This window comes from Pseudoliparis swirei, chromosome 16 (genome assembly GCF_029220125.1).
Source record: "Pseudoliparis swirei isolate HS2019 ecotype Mariana Trench chromosome 16, NWPU_hadal_v1, whole genome shotgun sequence".
In the NCBI taxonomy this organism is placed as follows: domain Eukaryota; kingdom Metazoa; phylum Chordata; class Actinopteri; order Perciformes; family Liparidae; genus Pseudoliparis; species Pseudoliparis swirei.
The window spans coordinates 4,166,808-4,194,642 of NC_079403.1; the positions used below are offsets into that span (position 1 = coordinate 4,166,808).

The 27,835-nt window shown below is 41.8% G+C and overlaps 1 protein-coding gene across 3 annotated transcripts in view; it reads left to right on the top strand.

The window, feature by feature from the left end:
• Positions 1 to 27,332, top strand: part of LOC130206293 (cadherin-18) — a 129,936-nt gene extending 102,604 nt beyond the window's left edge. For 2 of the 3 annotated variants that reach the window (XM_056434198.1, XM_056434197.1), the window contains exons 8-12: positions 868 to 1,004; positions 5,417 to 5,538; positions 9,379 to 9,496; positions 20,373 to 20,624; positions 26,445 to 27,332. In XM_056434198.1, coding sequence (XP_056290173.1) covers positions 868 to 1,004; positions 5,417 to 5,538; positions 9,379 to 9,496; positions 20,373 to 20,624; positions 26,445 to 26,950 — 1,135 coding nt within the window. In that variant the 3' untranslated portion in view covers positions 26,951 to 27,332. The remainder of the gene's footprint in view (positions 1 to 867; positions 1,005 to 5,416; positions 5,539 to 9,378; positions 9,497 to 20,372; positions 20,625 to 26,444) is intronic. The other variant, XM_056434199.1, reaches the window with a different exon arrangement.
• Positions 27,333 to 27,835: the final 503 nt, after the last annotated feature.

Sequence of the window (27,835 nt, forward strand, 5' to 3'; positions counted from 1 at the left end):
CTTCACACAAAAACACGACAGAATATTGTAAAAGACAAAAAGAGGAAATATGGAGAAAAAAAGTGATTAGAACTAAAGCCAGGACTGAAGAACCACGTATTATTTGTCTTAACCCTTGTGTCAATTTGACCCGATTCAATGTTTAATGTCGGTGTTCTTTCGGGAGTCAACAAACAAACATAAAGTACCTCACACTTAAACTTGTGAAACAATATTAATTCTAATAATTTTCTGGAGATTTTAATAGCTGGGGTCATATTGACCTCAAGGGTAAAATATGTTAGTAAATATAAAGGTAACAGGAATGTTAAACATTGAATCGGGTCATATTGACCCGAAGGCGACAGGAGGGTGAAACATTGAATCGGGTCAAACATTTTTTAAATGACCAAAAGAGGAGAACATATTTATTATATTTTAAATAAAGAACATGTGATTTCGAAGGCTTCTGTAGAAACTAGAGCCAGGACTGAAGAACCAAGTATTATTCGTCTTAAAGGGGTGCTCTTCCATTTTATTGAATTTATTTTTTGTACAAAAGGTCAGTTTACTGGTAATGGGAACTAAAAATGAATAGTCTGTGAAAACAGCCGATAATGTCTTGTGTGGCTCTAAAGGGAGCTTTTACAATGTCTGGACAAAACTAACTGATACCATCAGTTATCTGGGGTTCAGGCCAGAAAGGAGCTGAAGAAGCTGTTTTTAATCAACGTGGACATAATGCGGTTATAAAGGCACATCTAATCGCCAATACAGCAGCGTATGAATCAATGAGAAGCGCAATGCCACATCTAGTAGCCTCCAGATTATCCACCGCCTAAACTCTTGAACCTTTTTTCCATCACTGTGTTTTTTTGTTGCTAATAGGTATTTCTTGGACAGCAAAGAAGAAGGAGTGAGATGCTTCCGGATCGACGAAACCAGCGGACTCATACGGACGACGCAGCCTCTGGACAGAGAAGACGTGTCGTGGCACAACATCACCGTGATGGCCTCGGAGGTTGGTAGGTACCCCCGCTTTATTTTGTTATTTTGCAGAGTTTCCGAAAGTCTTGCTAAGACTCGGAGAAGAAAAAAACGGTTCTATTTATGCCTCGCTGCTTTTTTGACGTCCCTATTTTTACCGTCACCGCGGACACGCAATCACATCATGGGCGGATCTTTATCTTTCCGAATTATCGATTACACATTTTGGAATTGAAAATCAAAAAGTCCCTTCACCTCGTGACATACACATCCATTTAAAAAGCCGGGAGTGGCACCGTAGTAAACACATGACGTGCTATTATTCTCCGGTAGCCGGAGAGAGGCAGTTAAAATAGATTGCTTTGGTCTTCCACACTCATCGTGTTTGGCCCCCAGCTAACGGGAGACGTAGTAAATCGTTATCAGAATTGCATTGAAAATCTAGGGCGAGCTTTTTGTGTCCCCGCGACGGCGTGATTTAAAGAGTGGGAATTCAGAATTAATGATAGGTGCTTAAAAAAAAAGTTCCAACCCCGGAGGGTGTGTTTCTCTTTTCACCTTCCCCCCCCCCCCCCCACAAGATAACAAGACGGGAGGGGTCATAGAGGCAAGAGAGCCGTCCGGGGTTCAAAATCACGGTGTGAAAAATTGGAGTCAAAATCAATATCAACAAAAAAAGGGGGGGGGGGGTGCGATCCATCGAACTTCACCGTCGTTGGGAAGCGCTGCACGTTAACGGACGCACGCTCCACCTCCTCCCTATTTTTTATCTGTTTATTTATTTTGTTCTTATTTCTTTTATTATGTTTTTTACTGGTCCATCTTTTACAGTGTGATGTACTTTGTTCTTTTAACCCTTGTGTTGCCTTCGGGTCATTTTGACCCGATTCAATATTTAACCCTCCTGTCGCCTTCGGGTCAATTTGACCCGATTCAATGTTTAATGTCGGTGTTCTTTCGGGAGTCAACAAACAAACATAAAGTACCTCACACTTAAACTTGGGAAATAATATTAATTCTAATAATTTTCTGGAGATTTTAATAGCTGGGGTCATATTGACCTCAAGGGTAAAATATGTTAGTAAATATAAAGGTAACAGGAGGGTTAAACATTGAATCGGGTCATATTGACCCGAAGGCGACAGGAGGGTGAAACATTGAATCGGGTCAAATTGACCCGAAGGCAACACAAGGGTTAACTGTTGAAATGTTTTGGCTGCTATTGTCTAATTGTTTTAATTGACTACTGAAATGCACTTAAACGTTACTTACCTAATTACTTACTTAATTACTTACTCACTTATGTACTTACTTACTTATTTACTTATTTATATATTTACTTACTTTATACATACTTATATACTTACTTATATACTTACTTAAATACTTACTTATATACTTACTTAAATACTTACTTACAAACTTATTTACTTACTTGCTAAATGATATAATTACTTATATATTTACTTACTTTATACATACTTATATACTTACTTACTTATATTCTTACTTAAATACTAACTTACATACTTACTTACTTTATACACACTTATATACTTACTTAAATACGAACTTACATACTTACTTACTTTATACATATTTATATACTTACTTACATACTTATATACTTACTTACATATTTATATACTTACTTACTTTATACATACTTATATACTTACTTACTTATATACTTACTTATATTCTTACTTACTTATATTCTTACTTACTATTGGAGTCCCATACACCATGTATATTTATATACAGGACTGTCTCAGAAAATTAGAATATTGTGATGAAGTTCTTTACTTTCTGTAATGCAATTAAAAAAACAAAAATGTCATGCATTCTGGATTCATTACAAATCAACTGAAATATTGCAAGCCTTTTATTCTTTTAATATTGCTGATTATGGCTTACAGTTTAAGAAAACTCTAAAATCCTATCTCATAAAATTTTAATATTTCCTCAGACCAAGTAAAAAAAAAGATTTATAACAGCTGAGTGTTTGTCAAGGCTCAGGAAACCCTTGCAGGTGTTTCGAGTTAATTAGACAATTCAAGTGATTTGTTTAATACCCTACTAGTATACTTTTTCATGATATTCTAATATTTAGAGATAGGATATTTGAGTTTTTTTAATTGCATTGCAGAAAATAAAGAACTTCATCACAATATTCTGAGACAGTCCTGTATATATATATATATATGGTGACCACCAGCAGACCAGAAGACATGTTCAGACATTGAACTCTGTAGTTTTATCAGCGTACTTTTTTTAAATGTAAAAATATAGTTTTAGTAATAAAAAAAAGTTTTAAAAAAATGTTCTTCTTCAAAAGTTGTAAAATGCTGTATTTAGATATATTGAACACCATGAGTGACATGAGAAAATTCAAATAAAAAATCTGTCAAAATGTGCCAAAATGGCCGCTTTGACACACAAGTTGTTGTACTAAAACCTCTCTAACTTTGTTCTGCTTCACTTTTTTATACTCAAACTTTGCGGGGAGAATGTTAACATATTTTAATATGATTTGTGAGACTTTTAAACCTTTTCAACTGCCTCATTCCAAAAAATATAATCATCCTGGAAGTGCTTTTTTCAATTCGGACCTGAAATTTTTTTTTTCTTTTTCTGCGTGCCATCTTCATTTACTCTTACCCAGTAACACATAGACTGATATGTCCACATCTGAACAACAACAAAATATTTACAAATGTAAAAAATTATTAAAATAGCCCTAGTGGTTGCAGAGATACAGCCTTTTTAGTTTGGGGGATGCCATTTTCGGAGCATAGGCCTAAAAAAAGCTTACTTCTTAAAAGGTTAAAAACATCCCTCTTCAAATGGAAAAGTAAATAAAGTTTTCAACAGAGGAAAGTATTTGTTCTTCTCCGAGTGTTCTGATTAAAGCGTCCATCTTGTTGTCAGTGACGCACGATGTTTTGATATCTTTATGGTGATATCACACCGGGTATTTAAACACAGCTCACGAACAGATGAGTTAATAGCAAAAAAGTAACAATTAAAGTTTGGAGGAAAAAACAATGATGAAGTAGTTCATTTGCATATTGATTAGAATGTATACAAATTACATTAGAGGTTTTTTTTTCTTTCTTCTTCTTTTAATTAACTACAGAATCAAATTAGTCCCAATTGTTTCTATGTCCTTCCCTACATTTACAATAAATTTAATCAAGGCAGGCCCCGGATAAATTGAAGAATTGTTATCAGGTGACTCGGGGTAATTTGTTATCACAATTTGGCGAAATCTCTCGCCGACCGCCGCCGCCGCATGCTAATAGCTCCTTATCTCCTCGCCTCTCCTTGGTATTCAAGGATACAGTCACACGAGGAACAATGCATTCACACAAAAAAACTGCAGTGTCGTGACCTTCTGACGGAGAGGCGGGGCCGAGTGAACGAGCCAATCAGAGCACGGGAAATAAAAGAAACGCAGACTTATATTGAAATTATTCTCTGCATTGGACCCATCCTTAGTCATTAGTAATAATCCATTTAACTTATATAGAACTTTTTAAGATACTCAAAGACACTTTACATGTTACATTCATACACAGACGTAGCTACGGGGAGAAACTCGGGGTTAAGCAACGTATTTCAGGATGACGGTGCAGAGTACACAAAAGAGTACACTAAACAGTACACAAAAGAGTAGACAAAATAGTACGCACAATAATACACACAAAAATATATACATTTTTTTTTTCCTCCCGATTCAAAGATTATTATTTTTTGCCGCCGAGCGAGCGTTCCTGCAACACACCCAGTGAGACCAGTCCGCTGCTCCACGGTTCTATGGGGGGAGGGGGGGGGGGGGTGATGCCTTGCTCCGGGGCCCTTCGGTAATACACCACACCGAGCAGCAAATCCACCAAATGTTGCTTGAATGAAGAAATGAGATAACAAATAAACCGTGTAAATGTGATAGCCACACGAATCTCTGAAGAAATATCTCAAAAAAACCTCTGATATCATGTAATTAATTATTTCTCTCCCTCATGACATATCATTGCATGTAAAGTGTGACCCGATGAGAGGAGGGGGAGTTAAACGAGGCTGAAGCTCCTTCACGACCGACTCGTTTACACTTCACGGTGGTCAGAGCGCTCTCATTCGTAACCTCGAGGAGCCCTTCAGCTCTCTGCGCTGCCCCCGATGGCCACGCCGCGCGGGTACATGTGTCCACATAGCGCAATAAAAATAAAAATAAACCTGATTCAATAGCGCGAATCGCAATTTAAGCGTCGAACTAAATGGGCGCCGAGACACAAAGAAATTCCACCCGAAGACTAAAAAAACCCACAATGGGCCGAACAGGAAGAGGACGCAGTGTGTTTGAAACCGCAGGGTCGACGCTCTGCTATCAAAGCTCTTGACGTTCATCTCCTCTGTCTCTCGCCCCTCTCTCTCTCTCTCTCCTCCGCAGACAGCCCCAGCCTCCTCGGCCACGTGCCCGTCACCGTCCAGGTGCTGGACGTGAACGACAACCCGCCGGAAATAGCCACGGATGAGGAGGTCATCGTGTGCGAGAGCTCGAGGCCGGGACAGGTGAGCCTCTCTCTCTCTCTCTCTCTCTCTCTGCACCAGCCCTCCACCACGTTTTCTTGAGAGCGGTGCGTTAACCTCCGGCTCTCGTTTCCCCTCCGCAGTTTTTTTTGGGGGGAGCGAGAGCCGAGCAGCAATAAAACTGTAAAGTCACCGGAGGAGGGGTTGGTGTAGTTCAATCATCCCTCGTTTCTAAACGAGCAAAAAGCGCGACAGTTCTGAATCGGAGCTCACGCCGACGACTCGCTCTCCGATTCATTCAAATTAAGAAGGTTTCAGAGATTTCGCGCCATGGAAACGGATGAAAAAGGACGGAAAGAGCAGCGGAAAACACCACGAAATACATTTGAAATAGTTTCCCAGTGAGTGAAAAGAACATTTTGAATGGAGGTTGCGTTTCGGCCTCGGGGGTGTTGGCGGCGGAGCGGATCCCGATGGCGCGCCACCATCACGATGACTCAACGGGGAAGAAAAGAGACGCTCGCTAATGATTTGTGATATTGTGGCGTTTCTGATGTTCGTTGGTTGGCAGCTGCCCATCAAAAACAATTAGGAGTTAAATATCGGCTTCACGCTCAGCGTCTTGAATGCGATCCGTTATGGAGGATGTCATACGAGGCCTCAGTGTTTAAAGGAAAATTAATGATATGTTGTTGTATATATGATTCACAATATTCACATTTTGACTTCATTCAAATTTGGCGGTTGCCATTTAAACACATTTTTAAAAACAAGGTTGGAGATATTGACGCGTGTTTGCAGGTAAATTATGAAATAAACTGATTCAGGGTCAGATTTTGGGACCTGAAGTATTACTAATAAATTTGTTTAAAAAATGACTAATTTTGTTTGTTTGTTGAATTAGTTAAAAAACTCTGAAATTTGTCAAATTAGATTTTTAAAAATAAATTCGTAAAATTAGTTTTAAAAAATGTTTTTAATAAAAATAAAAATAAATCCTGTTTATCGACACACACTCGTTCTCACATTATTTTGATCGTAATTAAGTTCTATTGTTTTATTAATAACATTTTAAATGTAGTTTCAGTTGTATAGTTTTATTCCATTTTCAATAATCAATTTTTTATTTCACGCTGTTTTACTGTGATTACAGCTTTTACTTCCGCATATAATACATTTTGATATATATTTTTAGATTGCATTGCTCTCAAATCTTTATTTTTTTCTATTGTTCTTGTCTCCACTGTCCACACAGCCCTTCAGTTATGGTAATGTGGACAACTGAACAACTGCAGCGCTGCGTCGCTCTATTCTTTTGCAGCCGATGATTACTTAATGCAAATATTATGTTTAATGCAACGTTATTTTCTCACCCACCACCGGTTGCATCGCCGAGCTCACACGTCTCTTAAGAAATCCAAACGCCGCATTAGACCGCCATTACGCTCTGAACCACATTCACATTATGGAAAAACCACTTTGCGCCCACTCAGGAAAACAATCATGTGGCCGTGTTTCCTCAGGCGGAGCGTCTGAAAGCTCACAGACACACAGCCGGACTACAGTGAAGCGTACGGATGTTTCCAGAATGTCCTTTCTTCATGTTCAACCGTGTTGACCAACATACATTTAAGAGTTTCTCCTTTTTCCCATTTAATTTCAAGAAGTCACCGTAAAAAGCTAGATGAGCAGAAATGAGCTCTAACTAGTGTAAACGTGAATTAGATGACATTCATATATACATGTGGACATTAATCACAGCATGTTATCTTTCTTATATTTATACACTACAGTTCAAAAGTTTGGTGTCACGTAGAAATGTCCTTATTTTTCAAAGGAAAGTCCGTTTAAAAAATAAATGAAGATAACATTAAATTAATCATGAATACTCTCTCTACATAGTTAATGTGGTACATGAATATTCTCTGGTGTTTAATGAAGTCTCTACAGAGGTGTGTAGAGGCCCATCTCCAGTGTTCTCATGGTACATTGTGTTATCGCCTTAGAAGACTAGCGGAGGGGTAGAAAACCCTTGAAAACCTTTTTTATGTGAGCGCAGCTGAAAACAGTTATGCTGCTGAGAGAAGCGATAAAACTGGCCTTCCTTTGAGCGACAAGTTTGAAGAACTACTTCAATATTTACAATAAAAATCATTATTTATAACCTCGTCAATGTCTTGACTATATTTTATATTCATTTTCCAATATGTTTGATAAATAAAAGTGAGAGTTTTCATGGAAAACCCCAAATTGTCTGGGTGACCCCAAACTTTTAAACGGTAGTGTAAAAACTAAAATGTAGCTAAAATCTAGCGTTAGCATCTGATCACAAAACATTTTAAAAGTTAATTAAAATATAAAGTCACTACTAAGTACCGTGTTCCTGTTCCAACTCGGTGCTTAGCCGTTCATAGAGTAAGAGAAATACTCACGAACATCTTTTCCTTCAGTACATCGTCAGCTAACGTACGTTTTGCGAAGTCAAGTTACGAGATTTACCTCTACTTCCTGTCTCGCCAGAAGAACTTCAAAATAAAAAGAGCCAACACATACAAAGGCATTTACAAAATAAAGGCTTGCGGGAAATAGTCGCCATATTAACAGAACCTTTTCAGAGTCATTTACACTGGCGGCTTTTACTTATTACGTGATATCGGAAAAGAAAAGAGTCCTCCGAGAGCCGGCGGTGAGCCCCCCCTCGGCCCCCCGTCGGCCTTAATAACATCCCCATAAGGAAAGCTCACACTGCACGGTGAAAAGCCGGAGGCATGTGAGGGTCCACTGGGAACGCCGACGGGCCGGGAATGTCATCAATTCAGGGGGCGGGGCCACGCGGGCTTTTGGCGTGGTGAGTTCTCTGAGGGAACGCCAGAGGCCATTCAACACAGCGATGAGGTCACGTCCGAGGAAGAAAGGCTTTACCTTCCAGGTTAAGGGCGATGACGCCAGTTTATTACACACAACTGTTGAAATAAGGAATTAATGTACAAATTAAGTTGTTTATTGTCGTTATTCCTTTGATGTGCTTGAGCCAACAGACAGAAATATTCTCTTTATTATTATTTTGTATCTTTATTTCATATACACGTTATAGTGTACATACATACACTAGAAGTACATACACTAGAATTACATACATGACACATACTTATACTATAAGTACATACACTAGAATTACATACATGACACATACTTATACTATAAGTACATAAACTAGAAGTACAAACGTGACATTTGACCTCTTCAATGAGTACCTCTGAATCTGATCAGGAGCGTCAGAATGAGAGTTAGTTTTCTTCTTCTGCGCTAAACACAGAACCATAAAGGTTCCATCTGGAACCGAAAAAAGGTTCTTCATAGTGATGCCATAGAAGAACCATTTCTGGTTCCACAAAGAACCTTTCACACCAGGGTTCTTTAAAGAACCAATTCCTTAAAGAGTTCTTGAAAGAACCTATAATGGTTCTTTAAGGCACCATTTCTGGTTTTATAAATAACCTTTCAAACCAGGGTTCTTGAAAGAACCAGTTCCTTAAAGTGTTCTCCAAAGAACCTATAAAGGTGCCTTAAAGAACCTTCAAAAAATGGTTCTTTAAGGCACCATATCTAGTTCCACAAAGAACATTTCAAACCAGGGTTCTTTAAAGAACCATTTCCTTAAGGAGTTCTCCAAATAACCTTTAAAAATATCTCAAAGAACCCTAAAAAGTGGTTCTTTAAGGGACCATTTCTGGTTCCTTTGAAACCAGGGTAAGGAGTTCTTGAAATAACCCATATTGGCGCCTCAAGCTAAACAATGGTTCTTCAGTCGGTGTTGGTTCTTAGTAGAACCACAAAGCCTTTGAGAGAACCATTTGAGAACCCTCCCTTGTCTGTGTGCAGCTGATCCAGACGGTGGCGGCGGTGGATAAGGACGACTTTGCCAACGGGCAGCGGTTCTCCTTCGCGCTGCCCAGCCTGCTGCCGGTCAATCCCAACTTCACCCTGAAGGACAACCAAGGTAATCACGCCGATCGATGAGCCGCTTGTTTGCATTGCTTATGAGCATTGCGCTCCGCCGCCTCCGGGGGGGGGGTCTCTCCATCCTCGTCCAATAAGCCGCCGCGCTGATTTCCTCCCTCTTACCTCTTCGGAGGCGGTTTTAAAAAATAAGCGCAGTGTCAACGTGGCGCCGGGTGTCTGGGGGATGTTTGGGCATGTTTGGGCATCGTGTTGGCAAACGAACACCTCACACTCCCCCCCCCCCCCGGACTCCCGTTGCATTATTTTGAGCCGATGCGGAAAAGGCCGACGGCAGGTGTTGCCACGGCAACCGCCTCAGGTGAGTTTGTCCGAGCGGGCGATCATCACGAGAGAAGAGAGAAAGAAAAAGAAAAAGAGCTCTCGGCCCAGAAGATCTCACGGTTGTTGCCCGCTGAGGAGGAAGACGAGGAGTTCTCAGCACTTCAGATGGATCGCTGAGAGAGAGAGAGAGAGAGAGATCAAAGTGATAATAGGAGACGGGTCTGTTCAGCCCTCGGTCCAGGTGCTTCCCCCCCCCCCGTGGAGGTGAACCCTCGAGATGTCCCACCTCCTCCCCCGAGGGGTGGACGAATCAAACGAGGCAACTCATTGGTAGATATCTAACGTTTGTTTTCATGCATCATCATCGTTACTGGAGCTCTCGTTCTCCACGAGGAAATAAAAACTAAATAAAATGGCCACGCCAGCCACATTGTTGTTTTGACATATTTTTTTTTTTGGGCTGCGATTTTGGCCGGTGGTAAAAATACAAAAAAAACACATCCTTCTTGGCTTCGCCGCTTATTGTTTTATCAAATGTTCTCTCGAGGAACGCGAGGAGGGAACGCCTCCTCGCCTCCACTGTTTCCTCGCAGCACATTTTTTGTTATTATTATTTTGCGCCGAGTCGCCATATGCTGCGTTCAGGGACGCGATGGAACGCGAATTGATGGAGCTAGTGATGAAAAAGCCGCTTTAACGACGATTGTTGCCCCCTCTTCATCTTTAAAAAATGAAAATAAAATATCTGAACATAATAAATGTGCTGACTTTGAGGTTCTTGCTGGGAGCTCCCAGGACAAATTGGTGTCCGTGTGGGACCGGAGCCGACGGATCAGTGTCTCCAAAGGTCTGCTTGGGTCACGAGGACCAGGACCAGGTTCTACGGGGACAAGGTGGACCGGTCCACTTTGAGTGCGTGGAACAAATGAAAAAAACTCTCATTTATTTTTTTTAATTTATTTTTTTACAATAATTTTATTTTAAGACAAAAGACAATACATAGACATAACACCTAGAGGACAATAAACAATGCAGACGACAAAACAATGGACATAACATCATAAAGTCAGAATATTTCTGGAAGAAAAAAAAATGAAAAAAAACAACAACAACAAAAAACAAACAAAAAAAACATAATAATTATTAGAAGGAGAAGAAGAAAGAAAGACAGATGCATGTGTATATGTGTGTGCGTGTGTATTTATGAATTAACTAATAATTTGTGAAATTGGGCTATACAAATAAACTGAATTGAATTGAATAAGAGGAGTGGTGTCATGTTTGTAAAAATATAGTGAATGATGACCAGATGTCGTGGTATTCTGTTGTATTGTAAATGATAGATGAGGTGAGTTGTTCCATTGAAATATATTCTGACATTAAATTTTTCCAGTGTAAGATATGTGTGTTATTCCTTGATTTCCAGTTCACGAGGATTGTTTTCTTGGCGATAGTTAGGGCCACGAGAAGTATTTTGCAGTTTGTTTTGCTCAGGTTTATAGATGAGATGTCTCCCAGTAAACAGAGTGATGGGGATAATGGGATGAGGCAGCCCAGGAAAACAGACAGTGACTCAGTTATTTGTTTCCAAAAGTGTTGAACTGGTGTGCAGTGCCAGGTGGCGTGAATGTAACTATCCTGAGTATTTTGCATGCAATGTGGACAGATATCTGTAGTGAAACACATTTTAAACATTTTGTGCCCAGTGTAGTGAATTCTCTTAAAACACAATCCAAATATCACCAGATGAAAATGTCCCTAATGGTTGCAAATGTATGCTCTCAAAAAAGTTGTTTGACTTATTCCCTAACAGAGCCATCTGCAGCAACACACATATCCCCAAGGCAAAAACCCTTCTTCCCTTCTTCTTTTGAAGGAGTGGAAGAATTTTGTATTTTTATTTTTTTGTAGTTCATGCCATTGGAGCAATGGCGCCTTCCAATTTGGATCCAGCTCCCGGGATCTTTTTTTTAAATGAAAGAAAATAAAAAGCTTTCTCATATGTGATATAATCCCGTGTGGGATGGACTAATTGAAATAAGAAATTATTCAAATTTGTTTTAATCATTTTGTCTGGAACTTTACGAACATTCCTTATAATTTATCCCTCTGTCTCAATATAAAAGGTCAGATAACCAACAGATCCTAAAAAACTACTTCCTGTTTCCTCCCACGGCTTCCTTTCCTCCACCTGGGTAGTCATGGTTACAGACGGGACGTGTTTTCAGGGTTCATACGGTCATGGAAAACCTGGAAAAGTCATGACATTTTAAAATAAGTATTTCCAGGCCTGGAAAAATCCTGGGGAGAAAAATGTAATTCACAAATGTTGGAAAAGTCATGAAAATTTTTAATATTCATATGTCTATTCACGCTGAGTTTAGAATAATTAATCTGATTTTAAAAGAAAGACGCTTAAACCAATACTGGCGGTGTAATTTTTGTTTTGACGCGCTGTGAGTGAACACACCTTAACTGGAACGTTTGGTGTCCATAGCAACAGTAACTAAGGGATAATCCACTATCATGTATCAGGCATGAGAATCCCTCACCTTTCGGCGAAATTCGCCGTTTTGAAACCAAAATAGGTGACTGACGTGAATCGTGTAGATCCGAAGAGTTTTTGTTTTGGGGTAGGTGGGGGGGTCAATTGGCCGGCCGGCGTTTATGAGATTGGAGTGGGACACGGAGAAAATGTGGAGTGGTGCTTTTCGCAATAGAACATCTTTGATGGGCACGTGTCGCATCTCGGCCAATCAGCGTCAAGATGTCTTCAGCGTTTGGTGGTTTAGGTTAGCTTGAATGTTAGCCCGCTATCTGCTGCTGTCACGCTGCACGGTGGAGCGATGCTAACAAAGTACCCGTACGTTAAGAGCGATGTGATTTAGCATATTTTTAGTATCGATACTTCATTAAAAGAGCGATCAGAGCGCACGCGCTGCTCCGTGTCGAGCTGTCTGCGCACACTGCGCAGCGAGTGCCGTTAAGTGGCGGAATTTTCGGCTTTAAAAATAAAAATTAAAAAAGATGCCAGAAGTGAAATGTTTAAGTTCAGTCTGTAAAGTTCTGTTACTGTAACTCTCCAGTTGCTCATCCTGATGAACTCTGTATCATCTGGTCAGATACAGACTAACAGTCTCATAGTGATAATCAATGCTATGATGGCTCCATGTAGTTTCATTAATATCTTGTAGGCTAATACTAATAATACTGCCATTTGTTAAGTGTTGAAAAGTTGGTAAAAGTGAACCATACAGATATTTTATTTATTACTATTATAGATAAATATACCAGGATCGTATTTATGGTACTGTTTTATGGTATTGTATCAGTGTCATGATATTTATGGCAGGTATGGCATAGATTAGAACATACGTGTCAAACTCATGGCCCGCGGGCCAAATGTGGCCCGCCACGTCATTTTATGTGACGGCATTCTTGTGTCCTTAAGATTCACTTGTTGGTTCATAATTGACTGTAAAAGGGAATATAAATAAATAGTTGTGTTGTGCATACTGTGATATTCTGAACACTCAGGTTCAAACTGCAACATCTTTTCATTAAATACATTTGAGAAGTTAAAAATATCCCTCGATTTAGGTCTCAGCTTGTCATTCAGGGGTGATAGTGCGTCCCAAAGCCAGACCAGTGGAGAACCACTGCCCAAACCAGTGGAGAACTACTGCCCCAGACCAGTGGAGAACCACTGCCCAGACCAGTGGAGAACCACTGCCCAGACCAGTGGAGAACCACTACCCAGACCAGTGGAGAACCACTACCCAGACCAGTAGAGAACCACTACCCAGACCAGTGGAGAACCACCTGTCTCAACTGTGAAAAAGCTTTTAACAAAGTTAATGTAATAATGTTTGTTTGATCTTTGATAAAGTAATGTGGGTTAAAATAAATATAATTAAATAAAATAGATGTATTGTATAATATTAAATACATTTGCATATATAGTTATTATACATTTATATAAGTACACCTAAATAAACAAACAAATGCAAAGACAGTTATTTAACAATATGTTCTGGAGTAGTTAGAATTATACCGTGTTAGTGACAACCGGCCCTTTGAGGGCAGCCATGAGGCGGATGTGGCCCTCGGTGAAAATGAGTTTGACACCCCTGGATTAGAAGATCGTGACAACCAGGTAGAGGCAGAACAGACTCAAGGAACAGAGTCATGGCTCAGCAGAGCACAAGACTTGAAGACTTGTTCACGCCAACAAAAAAAAGGAAGTTGGCTCATGAATGACTATATTATATACAATATTACTATTATTATAGGGCCCACTGACTTGGTGTCAGAATGGAGGAACTATAGATTATCATACAACGTCCAACATCGATGTTCGTGGAAGTCACCAGCACCCCCGCGCGCCTATCCTTCTCACCTTTTTCACCCCTGACCCGTTTTCATGCCTGATGTATACACCGAGATTTCGCAACATGTTTGGTCATCGACATTTAGTTTAAAGTCCTGGAAACTCATTGGTCAACACGTGTGTGACCCCTGGCTGAGGAGACACGAGCCTCCATGTGACCTCGGCGGCCAATCAGATGACTGGGGGAAAAAAACCAACACATATCTGGTTAAAAAAACAAAACTCGTAGCTCCATTTGAGGTTGATTTTTTGGTGAAATAGTAATAACACAATAACACAATAGCAACTAATTTAGGTATAAAACTTTATTTTTTACGCAGCATTTAGCCTTTTTTTATACTCCCTGATTGGTTCTGCTGTGTCATTTTCCCGCCTATCCTCACATCTAGAATATGAATATGAATCTCTGGAGCTCGCACCGCTTCACTCGCTTTTTGAACTCCCCCCTCAAATGAGGTGTCGGAGTCACGCCGCGCCACCGCGTGCCACGAGTTAGAAGAGAGAGAGAGAGAAAAAAGAGAGAGAGAGAGAGGCACAATGCGCCAGCTCATACTGTCGACTGTCTGATAATTAAAGTAAGCCGAGTGCTCTGGAAGCTTCTTTCTTTCTTTCTTTGGGTCGCCGCTCGGTGCCAGAACCTAATGCCTCACCAAATCCCTCCGAATCACTCACAGCACCCTAACTCTCTGGTGACCTCCTTTCCTCCTCCCTTACAGATCGCTCACAATGGAGGGAGAGTTGGAGTCTTTCATCCATTCTTTTATTTTTGTATTTATTTTGGGACTATTTTCGTGCGTGTTGTTGCTGTAAAAAGAAGAAGACGGGTTTAGTTTAAAACCTCCAATTTTTTTCTTTTTTTTCTTTGTCAAACCAACAAATCGATACAACAACAACAACTTATGAAACACATAGTTTAAAAAAAAATTAAACACAGAACAAGACAAGTTCAATGAAACTCAAAGTTAGGAGACAAGTGACATCACAAAGTGAATTGAAGAAACAACGCTCACTTCTTTTTTTTAAACCAACAAATTGATTCCTCGAATTTCATGTAATTTAACATTCGGGACTTTTAGAAAGAATTAACCAGGCTCAAAATTGAGGATGATGATTAATGTTCGATTTCATGTGTTTTTCTGTCCTCCTCAGATAGTTTGCATAGTTGGTTGTTTATGCTGACATTTGTTGTTGTTTTGTTGTGAGGTCATGTGTAACTTGTTCAAAATGATTGAAAGAAGAAAAAAAAAAGAACTAAAGCGTCATCTGGAGGAAGCTATTCGTTTACGTCTCCCACCACCTCGGATGTCTTAACATCTTAATATCCATAAACGTGGAACGATCGGTGTCTTTTCCCATCAGGCACCTGGAAGGAATTTGGAGCTTGAAGTGTCAATTTTTTTGGTGGCGGGAAAAAGATGGATTCAGTCTTTTCTCATCCCGGAGAAATCGTGATCTTTCCTTCATATTCAACATATTGATGAGTTCCATTAGGAGTCTGAGGGAGCGCTGAAGAGTTACTTTAGCATAACAAACTATTCCTGGTTGTCTTTAAGGACCCGGATACGGCCGACACGCCAACGTCTCTTTGCCTCTTTAACCCAAAGCCCGCCCTATAGACGGTTTATGTTCATCGCCGATCATCAGAGGACCAATCGAACGCCTCACACACAGTGTCAGCGCTCACACCCGCCATTCATCAAGCTTAAAGCTCCCATTAGTGTGTGTGTGTTGCTTCTCCGGCCTCGTTAAACCCCCAGAGACCAGCTGAAAAAACACTTCCGGTTTCCGGAGTTTCACTTCCTGTTTCAGAAGTCCCTTTCAAAATAAGAGTTTTCAGCGATCTCCCGAGATTGACTCACTTCTCCCATAATTAAAACACCTCATTCATACAATCAACATCCTATAGATATGATAACAATAAGTCATCTTACGATCAATATTACAGTTACAGATATAATACTGTGACAGTAGTAATAAGAAGACATCTTTGCGCGTGCATGTACGTGCACGGACAAACGTGTCTTCGTATTACTACTAGTGGCCATACTTTTTATGCTTTTATAATACATTCTTCAGAATATTCCTCATAGTATGTACATTATCTTTCTATATGCGTTATTTAAGACTTCCTTATTTACATGTGCAAGTGTACATAAAATCCACTACAACCTAACGATATTCAATGTCATTAAAGCTATATATAAAAAATATAAAAAATAAGACACCTGGAAGAAATCTGGCGTTTGTATATGAATTTGTTGGCGAAAAAAAAAGGAGAACATATGGATTCACTCTTTTGACGTCGAGGAAGTCTCTTGACACTCGCTCGTGGAGGCGGAGCATGAGGCTCCTCAGTAATCGTGATGCATTTGAAGTGCTGGATGCAGGTCATATTCAACATATTCAACGCCACTATGGCTATACAGGACTGTCTCAGAAAATTATAATATTGTGATAAAGTTCTTTATTTTCTGTAATGCAATTAAAAAAACAAAAATGTCATGCATTCTGGATTCATTACAAATCAACTGAAATATTGCAAGCCTTTTATTCTTTTAATATTGCTGATTATGGCTTACAGCTTAAGAAAACTCTAAAATCCTATCTCATAAAATTTTAATATTTCCTCAGACCAAGTAAAAAAAAAGATTTATAACAGCTGAGTGTTTGTCAAGGCTCAGGAAACCCTTGCAGGTGTTTCGAGTTAATTAGACAATTCAAGTGATTTGTTTAATACCCTACTAGTATACTTTTCATGATATTCTAATATTTAGAGATAGGATATTTGAGTTTTCTTAAGCTGTAAGCCATAATCAGCAATAAATCAGAATAAAAGGCTTGCAATATTTCAGTTGATTTGTAATGAATCCAGAATGCATGACATTTTTGTTTTTTTAATTGCATTACAGAAAATAAAGAACTTCATCACAATATTCTAATTTTCTGAGACAGTCCTGTATATATATATATATATATATATTCAAAAACAATGTTCAGCTGCTCCATGAAAAGTACTTTATGACTAAAACCTGCCCCGTTAATAGACCCTTTAAATAGACCCGACTCCACTGCGCCTCCTTTACAATGGCTGGGAAGCGAATGCCTCTTTGATCTCGTTATCTGTCACATTGAGATGACATTTGCTTCTAAAAAGGCAATTAGACGGAGGCTGTGATCTTTAAATAAGCCGACGCACTCCAAGTAGATCAATGGATTTTTTTTCTTTTTTTCTTCCGAAGGCGTCCGTCTCCGGCGTGCGTGCCGAGGAACCCGATATCATTACGGTTAATATCAGCCGCCGGTATGAAAAAAAGAAACGCCGCCGAGCCCGTTGATACGCGGGATGTTTAATTAGCGTTTGTGTCATTCACACTACACGTGTGTGTGGGGGGGGGGGGGAGCCCCTCCATTACCACAATCACGCATTATCTGCAGAAACGACTCAATTTGCGCCAAAGAGGGCGAGTAATTGTTAGAATTTCACGTATGTGGCATGATAACTCCCATTATTCAAGGAAACAGTCCGAGATTTCCCTTATTTTTTCTTATCTTTATTTAAAAAAGGGATCATTTTATTATTAAACCTTAATTTAACATGCAGGTGAATCCCATTGAGATTAAAAAATCTCTTTTTCGAGGCTGACCTGGAAAAGACGGGCAACAACAACAAGATAGGAAACACAAAGTTACAAACTGTTGGCCGTGACTTTGGGTCGCCCTTGAAGAAAGTCTCATTTGGTGGCGACAGCACAGTGAGGAGCTCTAGACACTCCTCACTGCACACACACACACACACACACACACACACACACATCCATGTTAACCTCAAACAGCTTACAGGAAAATTAAGGTTCCATCTGGAACCGAAAATGGTTCTTCAGAGTGATGCCGTAAAAAACATTCTGGTTCCATGAAGAACCTTTCAAACCAGGCTTCTTTAAAGAACCATTTCCTTAAAGAGTTCTTCAAAGAACCTATAAAGGGGTCTCAAAGAACCTTTAAGACATGGTTCTTTAAGGCACCATTTCTGGTTCCAAGAAGAACCTTTCAAACCAGGGTTCTTTAAAGAACCATTTCCTTAAATAATTCTTCAAATAACCTATAAAGGTGCCTCAAAGAACCTTGAACAAATGTTTTTTTAAATGTACCATTTCTGGTTCCGCAAAGAACCTTTCAAACCAGGGTTCTGGAAAGAACCACTTCCATCAAAGAGTTCTTCAAAGAACCTTTAAGACATGGTTCTTTAAGGCACCATATCTGGTTCCACAAGGAACCTTTCAAACCAGGGTCCTTTAAAGAACCACTTCCATCAAATATTTCTTCAAAGAACCTATAAAGGTGTCTCAAAGAACCTTAACAAATGGTTCTCATTTTGATGAACAACTGAGGTCACAGTTGGGTCCCGCGTGGCGAGTATTGCTCTAAAACATCCCAAAATGTTGCACTTACGCCAACTTTTGCTACCCGCTGCTGTGAAATCTCACTTCTCTTCATATCTTGAGACGGAGAGACGAGAACCCGTGTGAGAGAAGTCTGCAGGAGCATTAGGAAACAGAGGAGCCATTTTCCACTTCGCGGATCACACTCCTAATGAACCCAGATCTGGCAGACTTCCACGGGCTTGTGTTGAGCCGTGAACACAGTATGCATGTTAATACACATTTATTTATAGATATATATATATCTATATATGTCTGTGTGTGAAAAAAAACATGTGAAAAAAGGGAAAATGGCTTCCTAGGGATGAGAAAAATAGCAGAGATAAGAATGTTCAGGGTAACGCCACGACGCGGTCTTCGTGTGTGTGTGTGTGTGTGTGCGTGTTTGTGTGTGTGTGTACACAAGGCTTGTTTTTGTCTCTCTGCCTCAGCCACTTGTCTTCTTTCTCACACACACACACACACACACCCTCATCTCACAACTCCCCATCTCTCTTCCTCGCTATTTTGCATCTCTCACATTCCCCCTCCCCCCCCCCCCCCCTCTCCCCCTCATCTGCTTGCTCGATACGGCGATAGTGCGAGCCCGACTTAATAAAGCTTGAAGTACGCGTTGTCATTCCAGCTGTCGATCATTGTAATTATTCATAGATGGAGCGGCGGGATGGGAGTGGGAGGCGAGCAGCAGAGAGTCTATCGACGGAGAGGCGTTATATTTTTATTACTATTATAACTTTCCGCCGCATGGAAAAGGTGAAAAAAAAGGTTACCTTGGCGTGACTCCTTTTTTTCTTCCCCCCCCCCGTAACTTATTTGTGAACGTGCAGTTTCCTTGATTCCTTGGTTCCTTGATTCCTTGGTTCCACCACAGCCGCACCCTGTGCCCGACGTTGTCCATCAAGGGTCGGACCGCCGAACACTCTCAGAAGGGGGCGTGGCCAGTAAAGGGGGCGTGACCAGTCAAGGTCGGCGTGTCAGACTCTGAACCCCTTGGTCCACACAACGGAATAATTTCTGGTTCCATGAAGAACCTTTCAAACCAGGGTTCTTCTTCAAAGAACCTATAAAGGTGTCTCAAAGAACCTTAACAAATGGTTCTTTAAGGCACCATTTCTGGTTCCGCAAAGAACCTGTCAAACCAGGGTTCTTTAAAGAACCATTTCCTTAAAGAGTTCTTCAAAGAACCTATAGAGGTGTCTCAAACTAAAAAACTGTCAGGAGGTGATGGTTCTTCGTAGAACCACAACGCCTTCTAAAGAACCATTCTTGTTCCGTCCGTGTACGTTCACTCCAAAAGAACCAGAACATCTCTAGACAGGTAGAGTTGTTACATCATTAGTCCTCGACAGCGTTGCTCCGGCAGCCAATCAGAGCCGCCGCCTCAGCGTCGCCGTCGCTCTGGCATCCAGGTTCAGGGTTGAAGCCGAGACGACGAATACAGCAAGTCTCTCTTTTAATCTCCTCCTCCTCCTCCTCCTCCTCCTCCTCTTTTCATCACCGCTTCCTCTCGAGGTCTCTCGTGTTTGCTCTCTCTTCTGTGCAAACATTGTTTTTTTTGGAACGTCTGTTTATCCCCGCGACACAAACGAGCAACAAAACGAACGAGCCCTTTTGAAAAATAATCACTTCACAACGCAGCGCGTTGCGGGTTCAGGACCCCGAATCTGTGCCCGTATGAAAAGGTAATTGCCGGCTTCGCCGAGAGGCACGGAGCCGGCAATGAGTCCCGGTACTAATTGATTTCTTTCTCTTTTTTTCCACAGACAGCACAGCCAGCATCGTGGCCCGGCGGCGGCGCTTCGACCACCTGACCCAGGACCTGTACCGGCTGGCCGTCGTGGTGTGGGACGGCGGCGAGCCGTCGCTGAGCGGCACCAGCACCCTGACCCTCAGGGTCTGCCCGTGCCAGAGCCACGGCCGGGTCCGCATGTGCCAGGGAGAGGCCTTCCTGTCCTCGGCGGGCCTCAGCACCGGAGCGCTGATCGCCATCCTGCTGTGCATCGTCATCCTGCTGGGTGAGGAGGGTACTGCAGCGCGGGGGGAAAGGGGGAGGCGCCCGGGGGGGGGGGGTTGTGTGGGGGTGGGGGTTTAAAGGGGTGTGACAAGGGGAGGAGGGGGAGGAGGAGAAGGTGGGGGAGGAGAAGAAGAACGGGGAGGAGGAAAAGGAGGAGAGGGAGGTGGGGGAGGAGGGGGGGGAGAGGAGGAGGAGATGGAGGAGAAGAAGAAGGAAGAGATGGAGGGGAGGAAAAGAAGAAGGTGGAGGAGGAGGAGGAGGAGGGGGGAGAAGAAGGTAGAGGAGGAGAAGAAGAAGGTGGAGGAGGAAAATGAGGTGGGGGAGGAGGGGGGAGAGGAGGAGGAGATGGAGAAGAAGATGAAGAAGAAGAAGGAAGAGATGGAGGAGGAGGAGAATAAGGGGGAGGAGCAAGAGGAGCAGGAGATGGAGAAGAAGAAGAAGAAGGAAGAGATGATGGAGGAGGAGAAGAAGGTGGAGGAGGAGGAGAAGGATGGGGAGAAAGAGGAGGAAAAGGAGGAGGGGGGGAGAAAAAGGAAGAGGAAGAGGGGGGCGAGGAAAAGGAGGAAAAGTAGGAGGAGGAGGGGAATGAGGAGAAAGGAGGAAGGGGGGGGGCAAGGGAGAGGAGGAGAGAGGGATGAAAAGACACGCAAGGACACAGCTAGAATCAGGAATGAGGGTGGAAGATGTTGAAGAGGGCAGAGGTGGAGGAAAAGAGGAAAGGACGTTGAAGGACAGAAGAGGAAGAGGATGAGAGAGGAGGAGGAGGAGGAGGAGGAGGAGGAGGAGGAGGCCCGGAGGAGAGGTGACTAGAAAGAAGACGGCGAGGACAAAGATGAGTGGAATGTAGATTACAGGGTCCGTGTGATTCAGGGAGGAGGCGTCGCCTCAACCAGAAGGTCGGGGGTCGGATTCACATTCAAGTCCAGGATCGGACCTGAAGCTCGTCGCTCGTTGCCGATGGCGATGTTGATGGTGATGGTGATGGCGATGTTGATGGCGATGGCGATGTTGATGGCGATGGCGATGGCGATGTTGATGGCGATGGCGATGGCGATGGCGATGTTGATGGTGATGGCGATGGCGATGGCCGCCGCCGTAACGCGGCGTGACGCACACAGTACATACGCTCAGACGCTGTGAGCAACAAGCAGGGCGGCTCACTGCAGGCCTGGAGTCAGTGAGTGTGCGTGCCTTGTTGCCATAGCAACCGGTCTGATGCAGCATTGTGAGTGTATATATGTTTATATATATATATATATTGAGAAACTTTTGAAGGCGCAGTGGGGACAGTCGCCTGTCAAGGTGTAAAAAAACGAGAGAGTCTGAGATTTTAAAAAATTGAAAAGTCAACAACCACCTGTCAAATCGCACTACCCCCCCCCTCCCTCCCCCCTGCGTAAACCCAAACTGACGATTGCACCAAACCTGCCTAGCGACACGGCCGCCGCCGCTGCTCTAGCGAGTGAAGGTTATGAATATTCTATTCAAAAGCGCTCCGCCCAGAACCCGAGAACTAAAGGCCATCACCAGAGAGAGAGAGAGAGAGAGAGAGAGAGAGAGAGAGAGAGAGAGAGAGAGAGAGAGAGAGAGGGAGAGAGAGAGAGAGGAAGAGGGAGGGAGAGAGAAAGGGAGAGAGAGAGGGAGAGGGAGGGAGGGAGAGAGAGAGAGGGAGGGAGAGAGAGGAGAGAGGGAGGAGGGAGGGAGGGAGGAGGGAGGAGAGAGAGAGAGAGAGGAGGGAGAGAGAGAGGAGAGGGAGGGGGAGAGAGAGAGAGAGAGAGGGAGGGAGAGAGAGAGGGAGGGAGAGAGAGAGAGAGAGGGAGGGAGAGAGAGAGAGGGAGAGAGAGAGAGAAATCCATCAGATTCCACTCCATTTCACAACATTTTCTATCATTTTGTGTGTTCTATAATTGTGCAGCTCTGTCGGTGGTACAAACAGGAAGTAGCTGAATGCGGTTGACCCGGTCAAGTGGTGATCTGAGGAGTCTCTCTCTTAGTAATGAGATGCACCCGATCCACCACAATCAACACATCTCAGTGGTTAACGTTTTCACCTGGAGGCCAACGTTAGCTTACGCCGTTTTTTTCGGGTCAAGATTTCTTGTCGTATCAATATGTTGCTCACACTCGATGTAGGCGATATATTACTTAAATATTGGAAAAAAAGACAATGTTTCTTATTTTAATCTAAACTATTGTCTCTCATTCATTTGGGTCATTTAAGGTTTTATACTTCATGCTTTGGAATTCTCATTGTTAGTTTAGACGTGTTTGGTCGTGTAAATTTGGTTTAAAGTTCTGGACACCCCATTGGTCAACATGTGTATGATCCCTGCTTCTACTTCCTGGTTCTCACATGCCGCGTCGTGCGATTGGTCGACCCCGCTCTCTGTCCACCAGGTGGACTAAAGAGGTTTTTTTGGGGTTTTTTTGTTGCCGGTTTCATTATAAACCCACAAGCAAGGAAACAGATGCAGACAGATGAATCTGCGCATAATTGCCGGCGTCACCCCGTGTCTCGGGGGTGCGGTCTCACACATTATGGTCCCTAATGGAAAAGTTTATTTTGTTGTCGGATTACACATTTAGCTTCTTTCTTTTTCTTTTTTTTCTCCCGTGTTCTCCGAGTTTAACTCAATCAGGTTTTTGAGCCGCTGTGATCTGCCCTGCAGGAAAAGCATTAGGAAGAAATAGTGGTAAAAATATGAATCCTGACGATGTTAATAATGTCCTTTTTTTTATTATTAGCATAACTGTCTGCTCATACCTGGGGGGGGGGGGGGATAATCAGATGGACAAAAAAAAAGTGCAGAAGCCCCGCGGCCCTCGGAACGTATTAACTCTCCTATCTGGTTCACCTGATTTAATTATATATTTTTCTCGGGGAGAGTATGCACCCATTCTGCCCATAAAAATTATCAGAATAAATTTTAAAAGACGAAGCGACGTCGTTATTATGTCCGGCTTTTTTTAACGGGAGCTCAGCAGGACCGTTGGTGTCTGTGCACCTTTTACGTCTTTCTATGTGGCCCCTACCGGCTTGAAAGACATGACCAGCTTTTCTTCAAGAAATGTAATAAAAAATATCATGTGCTTTTCTTTTTAAGGTTTTAAATCAAGTGGGGAAAAAATTATCCTGTGCTTTTATTTTGAAGGTTTCAAATTTAAGGGGAACAAAATATCTTGTGCTTCTATTTTGAGGGTTTCAAATTAAAGGGAACAAATATCCTGTGCTTTTAGTTGGAAGGTTTCAAATTTAAGTTAAAAATATCTCCTGTGCTTTTATTTTGAAGGTTTCAAATTAAATGGATGCATGTTATAATATCAGAGAAATGCTCTTATGAACAATAGTGCTACACAAATAAACAATAATCAAATGCAAAGAGAGTTACATAACATTATGTTTGGCAGTTGTTTAGAGAGTGTTTCAGTTACACCGGCCCTTTAAGAGGGCGGCCATGATGCTGATGTGGCCCACGGTGAAAATGAGTTTGACGCCCCTGGTCTACAGCATGCCTTAGTCACCACAAAAAAAATGTGTATATATATATATATATATATATACAAAAATGCTTGAAAATGTATCGTTGCATCCTCGAGCGAAGACTTCCACCTCCTCTTCCTCCAGCGCCACGTTCCTGTTTGCCTGTCCCGAGAGGACGATCTCACACAGCGCGGTGTTGCATGGTTTTGATAAAAATAGCATATTTCATAACGCCGGTTTGATGTGGAACGCCAAAACGACCGAGAAAACATTTAAAATAACCTTCAACAAGCTTTTGTTCTGTGACGTTATATATGTATATATAAATATATATATACATATATATACCTATATATATACCTATATATAGGTATATATACATATATATATATACATATATATGGGTATATATACAGATATATAAATATATTTATATATACATATATATATATGTATATATACCTATATATATGTATATATAGGTATATATACCTATATATATATATATACATATATATAGTAGGGATGCACCGATCTGATCGGCGCCGATCCATATCGGCCGATATTACCATTATTGGTTTTGATCGGCGTTCTCAAAACGGCCGATCAGATGACGTAACATCTACGAGAACTATCAGACGTTTCAATCGCGGCGCACCTCAACGGAGACGATGCGCCCGGCGAGGGCCGCAGAGTGAGAGGTCAGAGGGGATCCTCACCACCGAGCGGCGTCCCCGTCCCCCGAGTTGAATCTCTGGGTCGACTCAGCCGACTCTCACATGTCTGCCCCTAGAGACTGATGCTCACGGTAAACACATTCCATCAGGAGCAAAGAGGGGTTTGATAAAGTTAGCGGAAGGATTTAAGTGACAACATCCGGTTTTGCAAAGTTAGCGGAAAGAACCACGTGAAACAACATCCGTTTTTCAAAATAAGATGTCGACAAATCATACACGAACATATCCAAGTAAACAATTAACTGATTTTGTATCTTTATAGATCGTTTCTGAGATTTAGCTTAAATTATGCTGACATTAAAACATTTTTACTGTACCAAGGAAGAGTTTATAAAAATAAGTCAGACTTTTGTATGTTAAAAAAAGTCCTGTAAATAGATTTCCCCAAGAGTTCCAGGAAATGAATAATGCAGACGTGTTCCATACATATCTGAAATCCCCTACAATAGCGATCAAACAATTTTAATGTATCAATTAGGACATTTTTCAAAGTAAAAGTCCTAAATGTTTAAAGAAATCTGTAATTTCTTTAATGTTTGAGTTGCTTTATATATGTATTTCCTCATAGTCCTCATAGCAATAATGCTACACAATAAATAGAATGCTTCAATCGACACCGTGATCGGTGATCGGTATTATCGGTGATCGGCAGGTACTGATTTCAGTGATCAGTGATCGGTGATCGGCACCAAAAACCTGATCGGTGCATCTCTAATATATAGGTATATATACATATATATATATATTTATATATATATATATATACAGTATATGTCCAAATGCACTTCGCCATTTTATTAAACAGATGTTGGCGTGAACATCTTGCAGAGAGGTCATCATTAACCCAAAAGACGTGCAAGTTTTGCATTCTAGCTGGATGCTGATGATGATGATGATGACGATGATGTCATCATCGCCAACAGCTTGCGTCCAGAGCAACGCCCCCAGCCGATTTAGCTAATGTCGGCTAACGCGCGTTATTGGCGTACGGCTCTCCGGCGCTCGGTTGTTTTTTATTGTGTGGAAGCGGGTAAATATTCCCACTGTGTTTGTTTGTTTGTTTGTTTGTGGTAAACATGGCTGATTGTTGGCTGATTATTGTCACCGCATTGAGCCGATCGGTGTTCTGTGACGTTCTTCTTCATAAAAATGGCAATAATAAGACTATTAGGCAGTAGTCTACAGATTCAAAGTGTTTTGTGAGATTTTTTTAAACAAAAATCCTCAATCAGAAAAAGCATATTAAATTGTATTTGTATTTCTTTGTGGTTATTTATTGTTATTATATTTTTTTAACAACTATTTAAAAATGTGAACTTTTTCTTTGTTTAAAAAAAAATATATATATTTGTATTACATTTGTGTGTGTGTGTACCTTACCTAGTACAGGTAACACAAATAGGACCCACAACAAAGAACAAAAATGCTGTTAAATTATCATAGTTATTAGAGGAAATTATGGGGTCATTTTTTGGCTCTCTACTCGTGATATCAGGGGCCAAATTATATTTCTTAAGGCCAGTTTTGCCCTTGCGTATTTCCGATGCTTTAAGAAGGTATTTTTCCGCGATGACACTCGTAATTAATTTTCTTGTGTCTGCAGCCATCGTGGTCCTCTTCGTCACGCTGCGGCGGAGCAAGAAGGAGCCGCTCATCATCTCCGAGGAGGACGTGCGGGAGAACGTGGTGACGTACGACGACGAGGGCGGCGGCGAGGAGGACACGGAGGCCTTCGACATCATCGCCCTGCGCAACCCGGCCGCCGCCGAGGAGCTCAAGTTCCGACGGGACGTTCGCCCGGACGGGAGAAAACACTGCGGCGGACGCCACTGCCGCCGGAACGCGTCGACGGAGCCGGACGAGCCCGACGTGCACGGGTTCATCCGGCAGAGGCTGGCGGAGGCCGACATGGACACCGGCGGGCCGCCGTACGACTCGCTGCAGACGTACGCCTACGAGGGCCAGGGCTCGCCCACGGGGTCCGTCAGCCCGCTGGACACGCCCGCCACGCAGTCGGAGCAGGATTATAATTACCTGGACAACTGGGGGCCCGAGTTCCACAAACTGGCAGAACTCTACGCAGAGGCGGACTCGGAGGCGGCCACCTAGTCGGTGATGTCACGAGCCAAATCTCTTTGAAGTCCCTCCCCCTTTTTTTTTTTTTTTTGTGAACAATATAAACAGGGATGCTTTCGGACTCTTCCGGTGGTTTCTGACTGTTGAACAAAAACAAAGAAAACGAACAAAAATTTCCGCTCTACAATTTTTGTTTATTTTTTTCAGTTTTTCTTTTTTTATTTACATTTCGTCACTTTGGATCGTGGGGTCGTTCATCTGGAAGTGTTTAAATCGGATTTTGAGATGGAAGAACAACATTATGGGAAATGGGGGGAGGGGGGGAAAGGAGAAGAAGAAAAAAAGATATTTCCCTTGGTGTATATTTTTTATTGCTCAATAAAGTCCTGAAATCCATACGAGTGGATATGTGAGAAGAAAGAAAAAAAAAGTAATTTGTACATTTGTCTTTTTCCTTCACAAGAATGGATCTAGCCGTAAGATTATCACGGCGGGGGGCGTCGCCGAGCGGAGGATAAGGACACCTACGGCCTGTTTGGTGTCATTTCTTCCACGTTGCCATTATTCATGAAACACGCATTAAAATCAGCCATATTTTCTTGAACATATGTACATTTTTACAAAAAGCTCCGTTGACTGTTGGGAGGCACGGTGACTTTACGTGGATACCATTATCACAACTAGTATCTTTAGCATCATATCCATCACATATATATATACATATATATATATATGTATATATATATATGAATTATGACCTTAACAAAAAACAATATAAACAGCAGACTTTTCTGTAGCCACGGGAACCGAGAAAATGCATCCTCCGTGTCCCGGAGTTTCCCCCGGGATCTCCTGGTGGTCACTTTCCATCTCATTAGGTGTCCACGGGGCTCCATCGGTAGGAGCCGGCGTCGGTTC